Source organism: Herpailurus yagouaroundi, unplaced genomic scaffold (assembly GCF_014898765.1).
Source record: "Herpailurus yagouaroundi ecotype Mexico unplaced genomic scaffold, PumYag 198, whole genome shotgun sequence".
NCBI lineage: Eukaryota > Metazoa > Chordata > Mammalia > Carnivora > Felidae > Herpailurus > Herpailurus yagouaroundi.
The window spans coordinates 19,584,648-19,601,619 of record NW_024412429.1 but is presented as its reverse complement, the minus strand read 5'-3'; the positions used below and the strand labels follow the sequence as shown (position 1 = coordinate 19,601,619).

The window sequence follows — 16,972 nt, the reverse complement described above, 5'->3', positions numbered from 1 at the left end:
CACAATATTCTTTTTAAAAATAGCAACTCCCTCCCCTCCCCAAATTCCTCATGACTTATGCATTTTATGAACATTGAGAAAAAAATATGAAAGGATATGTTGACCAGTCTATTAATTTGATTTATAGAGAGTATATTTTGGAGGAGAGGCACACAATCACGATAAAACTAATTAAAAAATCATTTGAAGGGCCAACTGTCTGACTTATTAGTGAGTGGAGTATGCGACTCTTGTTCTCGGGGTTGTAGGTTCAAGCCCCATGTTGGGTATACAGATTACTTAACAAGAAAATCTTTAGAAAATTATTTGAGATAGTAAGTTTGTATAAATGTATAAATAAGGTCATATTTGTGTATATGTGTTACTCTGCCTATATACAATAGAGAGAGAGAGAGAGAAAAACTTCTTTAATAATTAAAAAGACATAGCCGTAGACTGGAAGATATTTAGAGTACACCTATCCATACAACAAAGGACAGTCTAATATAAAAATGTCAAAGAGGTGTAGTTAACAGTTGCCGATGACTATCAGCAGCTTTTGTTTATTATAACATTCGTTATGTAAAACACTCTGGCATTTTCATTCCTCAAGGTAAGATCATTAAAAACAGAACTTTAAGCAATCCCCCATGTAATAGGGACAGTTTTTTCAGATGTTGTTGTTGGTTCTGTAGTTGATACATACTGTTTTCCTATTTGATGTTCATTGTTTTACTTACTGATATTCAGTTGATACTCAGTTTTTTCCATAGTCGTTGATGATGTTAAGGTGTCATTTTACAGGAAAGGTTAATGTCATTTATTTGGACATCTTTCCAAAAGTTTTATAAAAACTGAAATGTAAGAAATAAGACAGTAAATCAATACAAATATAAAATGACCTTCAAAAACCTCTGAAGCTTATTTTTTGAAAAACATTTGTTACATTGTACTGCTGGGATATAGATATGATGATTTTTCTAAAGTGGCCATGACAGTTTATCCAGAAAGATAAGAGACTGCAAATAGAAAGGAAATCCTTTGAACAGATTTATAAATTGCTTTCAGCTGACCCTGCTGTTATTTTTAATACATTTCTGTATCCATTAATGCAAACTTAAGTTTTCTTCTATTAACCGGTACAGTTAATTTAAGAAAAATATCAAATATGTTCTTTTTTATTTTCTTGTGTATTAATTCATTTCATAAACATTGATTGAGATTCTGGTCCATGCAAATACTGTGATAAATTCTGTAGAGACATGGAAGTTATACCTGCCTAAGGGAGATGAAATGGCAAATCATAATGTAATAGAAAATGTGATATAATATGTAGTGAAATTTTCTTACGAAATTTTAAAGATTAACCAGCAAAACAGTGTATCACCATGTTTTGAGAATTTTAGGTAAAGCATTACCAAAGAGCCCATGTGAACAGATTGGTAGGATTGGTGGGAATTCCCTACATTGACAAAGGGCAAAGGGACTTTCCATTATTTCAGATGCACAGTCATGAAGAAATTTCATGTTAGGGCACAGCATCTGTTAAACATGGCTAGGTGTGTGGTCCAGAGAGGTTAACTTTAGAACGATAGAAAAGGTCTATTCATGAAAGTCCTTTTATGGAAACATAAGAAATTTATATTCTCAATCTTTATTCAACTTTAAATCATTAAATGAATAACATATGAACAAGATACATTATAAGTGGGTATTGCAGATTGGTACATATCTTGGTTAATGAATAAGGGTTCAGTGGAGGAATAGAAACCATTGTAGGCATTAAGCATAAAGGGATTCATTTCAGGGATGTAGCAGTTTATAAAACTTTGAGAAGGGTTCTAGAACTGTTGTGTTAAAAAATAAGTGCCCTACACCTGCCTCTTAGCACAGACAATACTGTGGCTGGTCCCCACTGCTGCCATAAGTACCTCTTGCCATTCAGGTTTCCTTGAATATCCTTGTCAGCAGAAACAGCAACAGAAATATGGTCTATGCCTCACTTCTACCTGCAAATCTCAAGTTTGTAGAAACTTAGTCGCATCTATATCTAGCCATGGAAGAGTCTGGGAAATAGAAATTTTAGCTTTCTAGCATCTGTGGTACAGGAAGGCATAGAGGAGAATGTGGAAGAGGCTGCCGAGTGCTCGTTGACCAAATCCCCACTGTAACTCTACACCGTTTTCCCAGATACATGTACCACCAAGTGTCACTAAATATTGTTTAGGAAGCATTATGGTAGAAGATAGGAAGCTGTTACAGTCTTCTAAGTAAGATAATGATATGATTTCTCTTATCTTTGAAAAGGTAACTCTCGAGGCAGCTAGAAATTGATTCGACAGTCAGTAATAATGGTTCAAATTAGGCCTAAGTCATGAGGATAGAGAGGGAGCAACTCAGGAATATTTGATTATTTTATTAACGTAATAAATTCTCACATTTTATGTAGTTAATTTGTTTATTTAATGAATTAAGTACTTATTTAGTAAAAGATTTGCTGAGAATATAGAAGTGATGACGTATTTCCTGTCATGTTGAGCTGATTTTATGGTGATATAGGCATGTCGATGAGCTTATTGGTTCATATGTCTTTATGGCTTAAATACAAATTTGTGTTTATACACTTATTTATAGATGATTAATTTTAACATTACTTAGACTGTGTTCTTCTGTTAAGATTGGTAATAGTTAAATCTTCCAGATTTGGTGCTTGTTGACTATATAACACTTGACAGACTGCTGCTAAAGCTAAATAGCGAATAGGATGTATGTATTACTTCCTGCCACTTAATATGTTACACGTTAAGTCCCTTAAGTATATACAGAAATTACTGTGTTCCTAGTAACACTTTGTATAGAATAAGTGTATCTGTGTTTAAGTGCTGTGTAGGGAATTAGAATACAACTCTACTTAGTGACGTTCTGAGGGAGTTCAACTTGAACATTGGTATGTCTCGAATACATTTGTTTCAGTCACGCTTTTTTTTTTTTTTTGGCTCCATATTATTTATTTTAAGGTACATTTTCAGGCTTAATTTAATATACCACTCTTCATAATATCTGACCTTACTGTTTAATGAGTTTTAATGTTTTTCACATGAGTCTCAACTATGTCATTTTAGTTATCTTCACTATAACATTATGCTTTAATATGTCAGCACATAAAGTTTACTTGCTCTCCTGGTATCAGTAAAAACTGAAGTCACTGTCATCTATTATGATCTATATCACCTTAAAATAAATATCTTTATAATAAGGGGCGCCTGGGTGGCTCAATCAGTTAAATGCCCAACTCTTGATTTCAGCTCAGGCCACGATCTCATCATGGGTTTGTGAAGTAAAGTGTTGCATCGGCCTCTGTGCCAACAGCACAGACACCGCTTGGGATTCTCTCTCTCCCTCTCTTTGCCTGTCCGCCATGTGCTCATGTGCATGTTCTCTCCATCCTTCAAAATAAAGAAATGAACATTGAAAAAAAATCTTGGGACGTCTGGGTGGTTCATTCTGTTAAGCGTCCAACTTCGGCTCAGGTCATGATCTCACCATTTGTGAGTTCAAGTCCTGCCTGCTTTGGGCTCTCTGCTGTCAGTACAGAGCCTGCTTCAGATCCTCTGTCTCCCAGTCTCTCTCTGCCCTTCCCCTGCTCATACTCTCCCTCTCTCTCTTTCAAAAGTAAAATAAACACTTGGGGCTCCTGGAAGGCTCAGTTGATTCAGCATCCAACTTTGGCTCGGGTCATAATCAACATCTTGCAGGTTCGAGCCCCGCATCTGGTTCTGTGCTGACAGCTCAGAGCCTGGAGCCTGCTTCAGATTCTGTGTCTCCCTTTCTGTCTGCCCCTCCCCCGTTCACGTTCTGTCTCTCTCTGTCTTTCAAAACAGAATAAAAGTTAAACATTTAAAAAAATTTTTTAAAAATCTTTATAATAAAAGCGTATGAACAACAATAGTTAGGAATTTAATTACAGTCAAAGGTAATGTTTGAGCTTCATGATAAATGCACTGTTGGCATTCTTAAAATTTTCCTGGGGTCTTTTTAATTTAATTCTAGAAATAGGAGAATTTGTTTTCCTCTATGTTTTTATAGCTTTTCAAGTAAAAAGATTTTATTTGAGTGGATTGTACTAAATAACAGGTCACTTATCTATTGCTGCATATCAAAACATCCCAAAACTTGAGAAGCTAAAATAACAGCCATTTTGTTTGCTCATAATTTTGTGGGTCAGCACTTGGGTCGAGCTTAGCAGAAGCAGTCTTTCCCTGTAGTCAGTTATGCAATCACAGTTATCTGGCTGCTCTACTGGGTTGGGTGATCTAGCTTGCCTTACATGTCTGGTGGTTGGTGCTGGCTGTGGGCTGGGCCAGATTCTCCCAACAGGTTACACTGGGCTTCATCATACGGCACCTGGGTTCTAAAAGCACAAGAAACAGGTCAAGGCCGAATGTGCAAGTGCTTTTCAAATTCCTGCTTGTGGCACAGCTGCCCGTGTCTCAGTGGCCAATGGAAGTCACAAGATCCTAGAGTCAGTGTTGGGACAGACCATACAAAGGGCGGGATACAGGGAGAGAGAGAAGATCTCTTGAGGGACATTACTATAGTAATGTAGTGATACTTAGTTCATTGATGAAACTTTCCTGTTTTCAGTGTTTCTTTGTGTCTGTTGATCTGGACTCTTTAAATTTGAAATCTGTTTGTCTGAAAGCTATTCAGTGCCATTTGTTTCATGACTACTTTACTGAAAAATAGTAGATTTCTATCATGGACCACTTTCTTAGATTAACAACAAATCTCTCTCTTCTCTCTCTATATGTATATACACACATACACACATGTACATATGTACACACACATAATATGTATATATAGTTTTAAGTGCTCCAGTTGGCCTTTCCCTAAATCAGTGGCATGGTATTTTGTTTGGTTGCATGGAATTTTAGTTTTCTCACTGTTCCTATTCCCACATATTCAGGGCCATTAAAATTTGCTAATTAAGAAACTGTCAGTTTAATTGTGATAAAAACGACTTGACTTTCTTCCTTCTCAAATGAGTCAAATAACGAGGGTAGTTATGGTACAGAGTAATTTTTAAATTTGGTACATTGTACAAATACACTCCCATTATTTCTATATAAGACTCATTCTAGGGACCATATTAAAGCTTTGGTGCCAGATCATTAAGTGAACATTTTAATTAGGTCCCTTCTTAAAATGTTAAGTAGTAGTTTTCACTTCTGAAAACAAAGATGCTTAAAATTTTTCAGCAGTGTCAGTTGGTTTTATAATTGAGAAAAAACTTATGATGGTAGCTAATACTGAAAAGGTGAATCTAGGGAAAAGTTCTAGATTTTTTGCTGAACATTGAAGAATTTATTCCTTTTTTAAAAAAATTTTTTAACAATTATTTTTGAGAGAGAGAGACAGAGCATAAGCAGGGGAGGGGCAGAGAGAGAGAGAGAGAGAGAGAGAGAGAGCGCGCGCGAGAGAGAGAATCCAAAGCAGGCTCCAGGCTCTGAGCTGTCAGCACAGAGCCCAATGTGGAGCTGGAACCCATGAACTGTGAGATCATGATCTGAGCCGAAGTCGTATGCTTAACCAACTGAGCCACCCAGGTGGCTTATTTATTCTTTTTTATTTACTCTTAATTATTTATTCTTATTCTTTAAATTTATACTTACTTCTTTAAATACTTAAGAAACAGTATGCTGTTGGGGCGCCTGGGTGGCGCAGTCGTTTGAGCGTCCGACTTCAGCCAGGTCACGATCTCGCGCTCCGTGAGTTCGAGCCCCGCGTCGGGCTCTGGGCTGATGGCTCAGAGCCTGGAGCCTGTTTCCGATTCTGTGTCTCCCTCTCTCTCTGCCCCTCCCCCGTTCATGCTCTGTCTCTCTCTGTCCCGAAAATGAATAAACGTTGAAAAAAAAAAAAAATTAAAAAAAAAAAAAAAGAAACAGTATGCTGTTGCACTGGGAACAGAAAATATTGTATGAATACATCACAAATCTCTGGCCTTAAGATAAGTTTAAATTTCTTAAACATATTATTTAAACAATTTTGTTAGTATTAAAATCAAAGATGGGTCATGTCATTGTATTAGCAATGTCATTAGTTACTGCTTTTCTAGAGTGAAGAATAAAGGAGAATTGCATAATAGTGGAAAAGACGGGAAGTTAGATATTTCTGATTTTTTTTTGTGAGCCAATCATTATTTTGGCTTAGTTATTTTGAAATTGTTGAATTTTCAAAACATTTAGCTCTATTCATGTTTTAGTTTATAACACATTTCAAATGAAGTGGTTGTTTTTATGATGTTTATTGCATCGTTCATTGTATATTTGGCTTGCTGTTGGTACTTTTATGTAGCTTAAGTAGTTAAAATTTGCCTATAACTTCTAGTTGGTAGACTATCACGTGATGATTAGCTAACATTTATTGAACACTTCTCTGCTTCAGGCCCCATTTTAAGCATATACCATGCTTTGTCTTATTGGAGACTCAGGGGAACACTGTCCAGTAGATGTCCTTTACTGCTTAGAAACTGAGGTTCTGAGAGATTAAGTGGTTTACCAGAAGTCTCATCTTGATAAGTAACAGAGCTGGAAATTAAATACAAGCAGTCTAATTCCAGAGCTTGTGCCTATGTATTATCAGAATCACAATCTATATGCATAATCGCTAAATCCATAAATCTCTGAAAACACAAAATTTTAAAACCGTTTTATTTAGGGTATAATAAACATATAATATGCTCCACATAAAGTGTACAGTTTGATAAATTGACACATACATATGCGGATGAAACTGTCACCATAATCAAGATAACAAACATACATGTCACCCCAAAATATTTCCTTGTCCTCATCCCTCCCCTCTTCTATTTCTAGCCTCCACTCCTGCAATCTGCAGGTAACCACTAATCTGCTTTCCATTACAATAGTTTAGTTTGCCTTTCGTATTGCATATAAGTTGTATATAAATGGAATCGTACAATATGTCTTTTTATCTGGTTTCTTTCCCTCATGATAAGGATTTTGATATTCATCAATGCTGTTGCATGTATGAGTAGTTTATTCCTTTTTACTACTGAAAAGTATTCTGTTATGAATATATACCACTTACCTGTTGATGGACATTTGGATTGTTTCCAGTTTTTGGCTGTTACAAAGCTGTTTTGTAACATGTGTACACGTTTTGTATAGATTATGTTTTCCTTTCTCTTGGGTAAATACCTAAATACAGTAGGTATATGTTTAACTTTTTAAGAAACTGCCAGTGACTATAGTTAATAATACTTTTTATATATTTGAAGCTTGCTTGGAGAGTAGGAGATCTTAAAAGTTCTAAACTAAGAAAAATATTTCTAACTATATGTGTGGTGATGAATATTTCAGCTAGACTTGCTGTGATCATCTTGCAATATACACACATATCGACTCATTGTATATATTTGAAACTAATATAATATTACATGTGAATTATATCTCAGTTAAAAAAACTGCCAAAAATCATACCTTAAAAATATTTAATGCGTTTGTGAGATACTGCCATTTTAGGTGATCTACAAAATTTGCATTATATATTTTTTTGAAATCCAGAAAATTCAGAATTCTGAAACCTATATGGCCCTGGAGTTTTCAGAAAGGTACTGTGGACTGCTTAGTATTTTGTGAAGTCATATGGGACTATAAAACGTTTTTTTGATGCAACAGACATTTTTGTGCTTTGTTTAATATAGAAAATCCTTTAGAAATATGACATGTTATTATATAAAACCCTCAACAAGAAATACAGATGATGAACCTTAAATAATTATTTAAATGAACATTCCCTCTAGGAGGTAGGCTATGAGTTGCATGTACATTTATTTGATAAGTATTTTCATCTTGAAAATTTTCTGTAATGAAATTGTGTTCATGGGAATAACAATGTTGTGTATGCTATATCTTGCTTAAAACCTAGTACCAGTAAAGGGCGCCTGGGTGGCGCAGTCGGTTAAGCGTCCGACTTCAGCCAGGTCACGATCTCGCGCTCTGTGAGTTCGAGCCCCGCGTCAGGCTCTGGGCTGACGGCTCAGAGCCTGGAGCCTGTTTCTGATTCTGTGTCTCCCTCTCTCTCTGCCCCTCCCCCGTTCATGCTCTGTCTCTCTCTGTCCCAAAAATAAATAAACGTTGAAAAAAAAAATAAATAAGTAAAAAAACCTAGTACCAGTATTGATGGTCTAGTACTAATTATTACTGTATGTTATTTGAAGTGCTGTTCTATTGAAAATTTGAATATATTTTGAGAGGCACAATAAATAGGTAGTCTAAAAAAATGAGCATTATATGATTTCATAACATACTAATTTTGGGGGGCTAAAAATAAGTGCTACAAAAAGGACAAGATAGTTTCCATTCTTTATCTTGAAGTCAAATGATCTAAGAATAGAAAGTGTTTGAAATTACTGGAATGATAATAAACCTTAATACGTGCATGTAAATTATAATTTGTTAATGAAGTCCTGACATATCATTATGACATAGGAGAAGAGCATTGTCTAAGTGTGAGTATAGAGGATCTCTGCACTCCCTGAGGCTTACAAGTTACTGAAGAAGGTAGACCTTAACTGTCTTAACAAGGCAAGCCTGATAGAGATAAAAATTATTGGGCTATCAATTTGAATAAAGGTGTGTTTGAACTGAATCTTGAATAGAAGAAAAATATGAACGGGAAGAGACTTTTGCCTGGAAGGAATGGTAAGCACAGGTACTGAGATAGATGAGTGTGTTTAATAACTCCTGAGGAATGTAATAATACCTAGGGTCATGTGGGTATTAATGGTTTGTGGTTTAATGGTTAAATATGTGATGCGCCTAAAGTAACACAGTGGATGACATAGCCAGATTTGAAACACATGGTAACTTTAAAACCCATCTTCTTTCTGTCAAGCCATCATGTCTATTTACTATAAGGCCTTCTGTTTGACATATAAGTTGAATTTGTGTGTCGAATATTAATCACAGGGACACCTGAGTGGCTCAGTCAGTTAAGCATCTGACTCTTGATTTCAGCTCAGGTCATGATCTCAGATCGAGTCCTGTGTCAGGCTGTCCACTGACAACACAGAGCCTGCTTGGGATTCTATCTTTTCCTCTCTGCCCCTCCCCCACTCATGTTCTCTAAATAAATAAATAAACTTAAAAAAATAAATTAAAAAAAATGTTAACCACAATGAGTAGATAAATCTGGTTTCATATCATTTTTGCCTTTCCTATATTAGACATCACGATTAACCCTCTAATACAAGTAACAAAAGTTACAGACGTTTTTCTAATTTCCTTTTTGGTTATATTTTCTCTTGCAGGGTTACATTTTGCCATCTGCCTTTCCAGAGTAAGTGGCTCTATGTGGGCACTGAACGAGGTAATATACATATTGTCAATGTGGAGTCCTTCACACTCTCAGGCTACGTCATTATGTGGAATAAAGCCATTGAACTGTGAGTTTGAGCAAATATTCCATATCTGAAAGTATCAGGACCATGTATGATATCTTTATATAATAGCTAATGAGTAAATCCGTGTGGAATTAAATATGTCAGACATTCTTGATATTAAACACAGATTTATTAGCCTTTTCTAAATATTATACTATTAACAGTTTGTACATTTAAATGTTCTGTATATATATAGATAGATATGTGATCATATGTATATATAAACCTGTGTATGTATGTACCAATTATAGCACAAGTTTAATGAAACAATTATTAGGTGGAAAACACTCCCAATTTTTTTTTTCTGTACTTTTATCTTCTGTTTATTTTTCTTTCAGATGTTAGTCATACCCCACTAAGTTGATTTCATGACCCACTAATGGGTTGCCACCAGTGTTTAGAAAACATTGATCTAAACCAGTACTTGATATGTTTAAATAACTGACAAATATAATGTAAATGTTTACAATATAATATTGCAGAATTTGACAATTTGTTAATTTTGATATAATGATGATTGTTTTCATTTAACAATAGCAACAAAAACAGGGTTCAGCTGTAAGGCCTTAAGGATCTTTAGCACTAACTTTGCACTTTGTTTTAGAATCTTATATTTATATCTTTTTTAATTTTTTTTAACGTTTATTTATTTTTGAGACAGAGAGAGACAGAGCATGAACGGGGGAGGGCCAGAGAGAGAGGGAGGCACAGAATCTGATACAGGCTCCAGGCTCTGAGCTGTCAGCACAGAGCCTGACGTGGGGCTCGAACTCAGACCGTGAGATCATGACCTGAGCCGAAGTTGGATGCTCAACCACTGAGCCACCCAGGCGCCCCAACTCTTATCTTTATATCTTATCTCAGGTTTTTTCTCATATTGTTTAGACATAAAAATAAAAATGTATGGACATTGACAAAATTCATTTTCGATGTTTCTTTTTTTAAAAAAAAATTTTTAACGTTTATTTTTGAGAGACAGAGAGACAGAGCATGAGTGGGGGAGGGACAGAGAGAGAGGGAGACACAGAATCCGAAGTAGGCTCCAGGCTCTGAGCTGTCAGCACAGAGCCCGGCGCGGGGCTCAAACTCACAAACCGTGAGATCATGATCCGAAGTCGGATGCTTAACCTACTGAGCCACCCAGGTGCCCCATCTTTTGTTTATTTTTAAACAAATAGTTCTGTACTATTGCATTCCACAGAATTTGACATAAGGATAAGTTTGTGGCATCACTCTTAAGCAATGTCTTGGTCAACTATTATAATGTACTAAGCCTGGTTTTTCTTCCTGTGGCAGTAATCTTATCATATCTCAGTGCCTTGGTCCAAGGTGTGGGTTTTTGTGGTTGTTCTCTGAGTTGATCACAACACCCACTAGGTTGGCCTGGTGCAGATAGATGTCTGTATGGTTTCACAAAGGTCTCATGAAGTGGGCTGGTGTCTCAACCCTTGGAATTTATGAATAGGGAGGTGCTCATTCCTACTTATGGGCATAAATTCAGCTCCATTCTTATCTATATGACTTCTTTTTCTCTGAGCGTGTCCAGTGGCATTAGTTTTGTTGTTGTGTTAAAAACCATAATAGAATTTTTCCTATTTTTTTGTGGGTGAACTATGGAACTATGGATGCCCCAGTTGGAGGCTAGAGTTGAGTAAAATAAGATAGCAATATTTTAGATGATGCTTACTTAAAAATATTAATTCTGAGAATTCTACCATAAGAATAGATTTTTTTGTGTGCTAAAATACTAAATTGAATATTCCTATACAGAAAGTGTACTTGTAAATTTTGTGGATTTGTATCAATGTCACTATTTTTCCTCTGATTGCTATGTTTTCTTTTAGTTTTTATTTAAATTCCAGTTACTTAACACACAGTGTAATATTAGTTTCATCTACACAGTATAGTGATTGGGCACTTCCAGTGCTCATCACAAGTGGCCCTTTAGTCCCCATCACCTATTTAACTCATCCCCCACCCAAATTTTCCTCTGATTCCTATTTTGATCCATATTAAGAACTATACATTTCTTACCGATTACTTAGTGAATTGTTCTCACCCTTTATAAATACATCTTTATTGTCCATTCATTGGTTTCATTATAATGAATATATAGTTGTATTGAAATTTTTAATTGAGAAAAAAAAGTCTTGCTAACTTTTCTTTTTTAGGTCATCTAAATCTCACCCAGGACCAGTTGTCCATATAAGTGATAACCCAATGGATGAAGGAAAGGTAGAATTTTTTCCTAAAAAATGACTTATTACTTAAATGCATGGATCTTGGAATTTTTAAAAAAAATATATAAACTGTTCTAGTGCCACATGTATTTACCTTGCAAAGTTGACATTTCTAACAAATGTTGTCCATCATAGACAGTTACTGGTTTATTTAAATATTATGAAGAACAAGAATTAGAATCATTTATAATTTTAAAGAACACAAAAAAACCCTAAGACAAATAAAATGTAATAAGTACAATCCAAAGTTATTTATTTTTGGCATATTAAGATTTTGTGGAAATCTGGCAAAAAAAACTGTTTTCTTTTGCTTTCGAATTATTTTTAACACTTTATACAAATTTTGTAGCATTTATCACATAATGCCTTATGTTAGAGGTGTCTCTGTACTCCTCACTCTTCAATTTTTCTTCATAGATAGCTTAGATTAATAATGTAGAGATTTTTTAAAATATTACTTCACTTTTTATACTCAAAACCAGTTTCATATAGTCAGTATCTAGCTATTGTTTAGATTTGTTAATACATTTAAAAATAAAAATTCCTTTTCCATGAATCTCTTACTTAAATAATTTTATGATAATATCCTACATAAATGCCAGGAAGTTTATCACTATCAAAAGTCAGTGAAATGAAACTTCTAGATTTTGTGAAGGTTTTTCCTTTCCTCAACTAATGGGAGTGGTCTAGCCTGTGTGTTGTATAATAATATTCTTTTATTTGCTACTGGGAAAACAAAGGCATAGCTCTACTGTTTGGAGTTAGCTTGTAATCATACAAATGTATGCTTTGAGAGAAACTTCACAGGAAGCAAGTTACAGTAACCTATATCTACACTTTATTTTCTTTGATACAAGGTACTTGTTTAGAAGCCTTTAGGTGGGAGGCATGGCAAGAGAATTGAAAACTTCCCTCCCTTCTTTCTGGATTCAGTCACTAAGTCATTTCAATCATTTCTTTGCAGTGTCTGTTTTTTATTCAGCCTCATTACGGCCACTGTAGTTCAAGCGTTCCATCCCATTCATGAGTCGTTTCCAGATCAGTCTTCCTAGAATGCTGTTTTAATGTTATTGCTCTCCTTGTTGAAAAGCTTTCAGTGGTTCTGCAGTATCTAACAAGATACAGTAGCTCCTAGGTTCCACTGTCTTTCATAACACCTTCGCCTGAATGCTCTGCTGAAGCAGATAGTTATTGTTCCCCAGATGTGAGCTGTTCTTTGCTGCCTACCTGCCTCCTGTATGGGAGTCCCTTTGTATGCAATGCTTTTCCACCGAATGCTGTCTGCTGAATTCATACCCACATTTTGAGGCTTAGATTAAATATATATCTTTCATGATATCTTTGCTGTTAATCCTGACTAAAAATGCTTTCTCTCACTTTCAAATCCATTAGCACCTTAGTTGTGCAAGTTTTACAGTACTTGTCACATATTGCCATGTATTAGAAATATGGCCATATCTCACGTCCCCTGCACTCGAGAGACCCCTTTAGCATAGAGAGATTTACAAAGGTTTATGTTTCCCATAGCACCTGACATAGAAATAGTAATTCCTCAGTATATACTTAATTTATTGTATAAATAAATTATGTATAGCTGCTTGTATCATCCTCACTTTTTGAAACCTGGCATTATGTGATTCTCCTTAGTTTCCAGAGTTAATCTCATCTAAACGTTGTTGAAATATTAAGGTACTAGACTGGTTTATATTGTCTAACCTTTGATTTCTGATAGAAAAGCCCACTTTGTATCAGTGACTCTTCTGCTGTTTCCAAAGATCTTTGTAACATTGTGTCACTAAAGAAAGGCCACGGGGCAGATTCCTTCAAAGCTAACCTTATGGGAGATGCCACCACAGTAAGCAAAGGCCTTGGCTAGGGAAGGTTAGGCATTAGTGTAAACTTACTTAGGATAGTAACAGTAATGACTGCCACTTACTGAATTCTGCTTTATTTTGGGCACCGTGCTTTCTACTTTATGTGCACTGTTTTATTCGATCCTCTTAACAATTTGTAAGTTAGTTGTCTTCCCGAATTTACAGATGCTGAGGCAGACACTTGGTGTGATTATGTGTTCCAGAGGTACAAAGCTAGATAGCGATAGAGCTGGAATTTTGAATACTGATCGTTCTGATCCCATCCCCAGAGTTACTGATGTTGCAGAGAGTCTCATTCATATTGAGTGTACCCACTAATTTTTTTAGGAGAGAAGAAAATAAAAGGAAACTGCTCAACAGTATGTAAATTAACATCTCTGAGAAAAGATTCTAGGGGGAATTAATATTGAAAGAATTTTCTGTGTTTAAATACCATATCTTTTAAGTTAGCTCTTCTATTTTTATAATATTTAGGAGATTATGGGGATTAAAGTCTAACCTGTTGACACAGATTTCTAACATTCTTAGGATGTTAGAGCAGGCTAGAGATGTTAAAACTTACTATAACCCTCTTATGTTATTAACATCTGGATGGATAAAATTACTTCCTTAATGTTAAATGGCTACTAAGTAACAAATCTAAAACGAGAGCTTAAGTGACCTATGTCCTGAGCAATCCCGTGCTGTTAACACTGTATATCAACTCTTAAGTTTTATCCTTTTCCATCTCTTATTCCTGAAGTTTCTCTATTACTTCCCCCTCAGAAAATGCCATGTTACATGTCTTAAGGTATTTAGAGGGACTAGGAGAAGGTAAAGGAAACAAATACCAGTTTTTCCAGAAGGAGTATGTATCTCACATTGTCTAGAAAAGAACAGTTTGTATTAGCAAAATTAACTATACTTCCTGACAAGGTGGGGGAAAGTTTGTTAGCTTCAGTGATTGTCCTTCCAGATACCCCTGAAGTCTGAAACCCACAAAATTGCTATTTCATTAAAATTATTGGGACCGCCCCAGACTTTGTTCATATCCCCAGATTACATTACAACTATTAGCTACCTACTAGTCATTTATGTGTTTATTAAACAGATATTTATTGTCTTTTGTGTACTAGGCAATGTAATAGATATTAGAGACATATAGATGAAAATGCACATGTTGGCATAGGAGAAGGAAGATCTTAGTCTATCTAGAGAAATGGGGGGTTGTCTTACCCAAGGGAGCATCACTAAATTGAGACTTAAAAATGAATAGAAGATCACTCAGAGAATAAAAGAGAAGGAGGTTGCAAGCAAAGGGAATGCTGAGATTTGAAAAAGTCAAGTTCGGGGGTTGTGGGCAGAAGAGGTTTGATAGACAGTGGACTGTCTGTAAAGCAAGAACATGCATGCCATTCTGGAATTTATTTATTCCCTCCCAAAATATATTAAGTACCTACAACATATCAGTCGGGCTCAGTGTCTTACGGTGGTGGTGAACAAGATAAGACCAGTCCTTGCCTAAATAGACTAGTATTATAGTCAGTAAGAAAATTCAGCTAAGGAAAAGGCCACCATTGTGTAGCGATCCTTCAGATTAAAACAATGTACAGAGTGCTGTTGGAGGACATGGGAATGGGATTGACTTACATTTGGTAGGTCAAGGAACGCTTCCCAGAGGAAGTAATAGCTAAAACAACATCTAGATGTTAGTAGGATTGGTCAGGCAAAGAGGGAGACATTGAAATGTGGCCCAGGTGGGAAGGCGGCAAAGGTAAGAGAGCATGAACGGAGAGATGTGCTGGAGTGTATTGGGTAAGAGGAATGTGACAAGGGACGAAGCTGGAGAGGTAAGCAGCAGTCACACCATAGTAAATCTTATAGGTCGTATTACTCAGTTTGGACTTTATCCTAAAAGCAATGGTAAGACAATAAAAAAGTTTAAATAAAAGCATGCATTTCCATAATCAGGTTTGTGTTTTAGAACTGTTAAAACACTAGCTACAATAGGGAATGAGTTTAAAAAGGAGCAAAACTGGGGTCGGGAGACTGGGAGACCAGAAAAAAGAACTTTGTGTCTTGAACCAGGAGAGAGGTATTGGAGGTGGGGGAACGTGGAGAGATAATAGAACGTAATTTTTAAATCACCGGATGATTTTCTCTGATGAGGGAGACTAGAGTTAGGGATGATCCTCCAGGTGTTTGTTAGAGCAACTTAATGAACATTAAGACAGGAAATAGAGAGAGACACACAGTGTAGGGGGAAAATAACAAATTCACTTTTGGGCACGTTTACTTTGAGGCTCTTACGGAGTTAGTAAAGGGAGCCGTGACCACTGGAATTATGAGTCTGCATCTCATGAGAAGGATCTAGGCTGGATATAACTTGGAACTTATCAATAGGTAGATGAGTAAGTGAGATTATCTAAAATGTGTTGAATTAGGAGAGTTTGTAAACTCTAAAGCACCTACAAATGTTAATTTTTAGTTAGTAATTTATTATGTTATATTAATTAATGAAAATGTACACAGACTTCAAAATGGTACTGTTTTCTTTCTCAATAACTAGTTATATATGTTGAGTCACTAATCATCAAACATATATGTATGTAATATATAATATTAATATATATATAATATAATATATAATATATAATATATAATATATAATATATAATGTATAATATATAATATATAATATACTGCAGTGCAGTATCCTCATCATTCATATGATTAGCAATGAAGATGTTTAATTATAATTTTATACTTAAAACGTGAATGATAATATTTATCTTTATTGTCACCAAATAAATGTTTCACATAATTAATACCATTCCTAGGTCATGTGGCATTTTCTTTTATTACAGCTTTTGATTGGCTTCGAATCTGGAACAGTGGTGTTATGGGACCTCAAATCAAAGAAAGCTGACTACAGATACACGTATGATGAGGTAATAACATTAGTTTTGCTACTCAAACGTTATTTTTGTCATTTTTCTAGTTCAGAACAGCTTCTCTAAGAACTTAATTGGTGATTTTAGTTGAGGCAACCTTTGTAATTGTAACACTTTTTAAATATATAAAACAGATAATCACATAGCTTAAAAGATTTAAAAAACAAAAAAATCTCTTCTCCACCCCTGTCTTTTGGCCTTCTAATCCCTTTACCCCTGGGACTAGTATCAGCCGTTTATCTCCTTGGTTCTCCTAGAAGTATTCTGTCATTTACCAGCAAATTAATAAATGTATCCTATTTTTTTTTTATTGTATACAAGTCATAGTAAACTGTAGACAAGTATAGTTTCACTTGTTTTAAGATCCAAAGAAGGGCGCCTGGGTGGCTCAGTCAGTTAAGCGTCTGACTTCGGCTCAGGTCACGATGTCACTGTCCGTGAGTTCAAGTCCCGCGTCAGGCTCTGTGCTGACCACTC

The 16,972-nt window shown here is 35.5% G+C and overlaps 1 protein-coding gene across 1 annotated transcript in view; it reads left to right on the top strand.

The window, feature by feature from the left end:
* STXBP5 (syntaxin binding protein 5) overlaps window positions 1–16,972 on the top strand; it is a 170,574-nt gene that overhangs the window by 41,266 nt on the left and 112,336 nt on the right. The window contains exons 5-7 of the mRNA XM_040448625.1: window positions 9,317–9,451; window positions 11,620–11,683; window positions 16,409–16,492. Coding sequence (XP_040304559.1) covers window positions 9,317–9,451; window positions 11,620–11,683; window positions 16,409–16,492 — 283 coding nt within the window. The remainder of the gene's footprint in view (window positions 1–9,316; window positions 9,452–11,619; window positions 11,684–16,408; window positions 16,493–16,972) is intronic.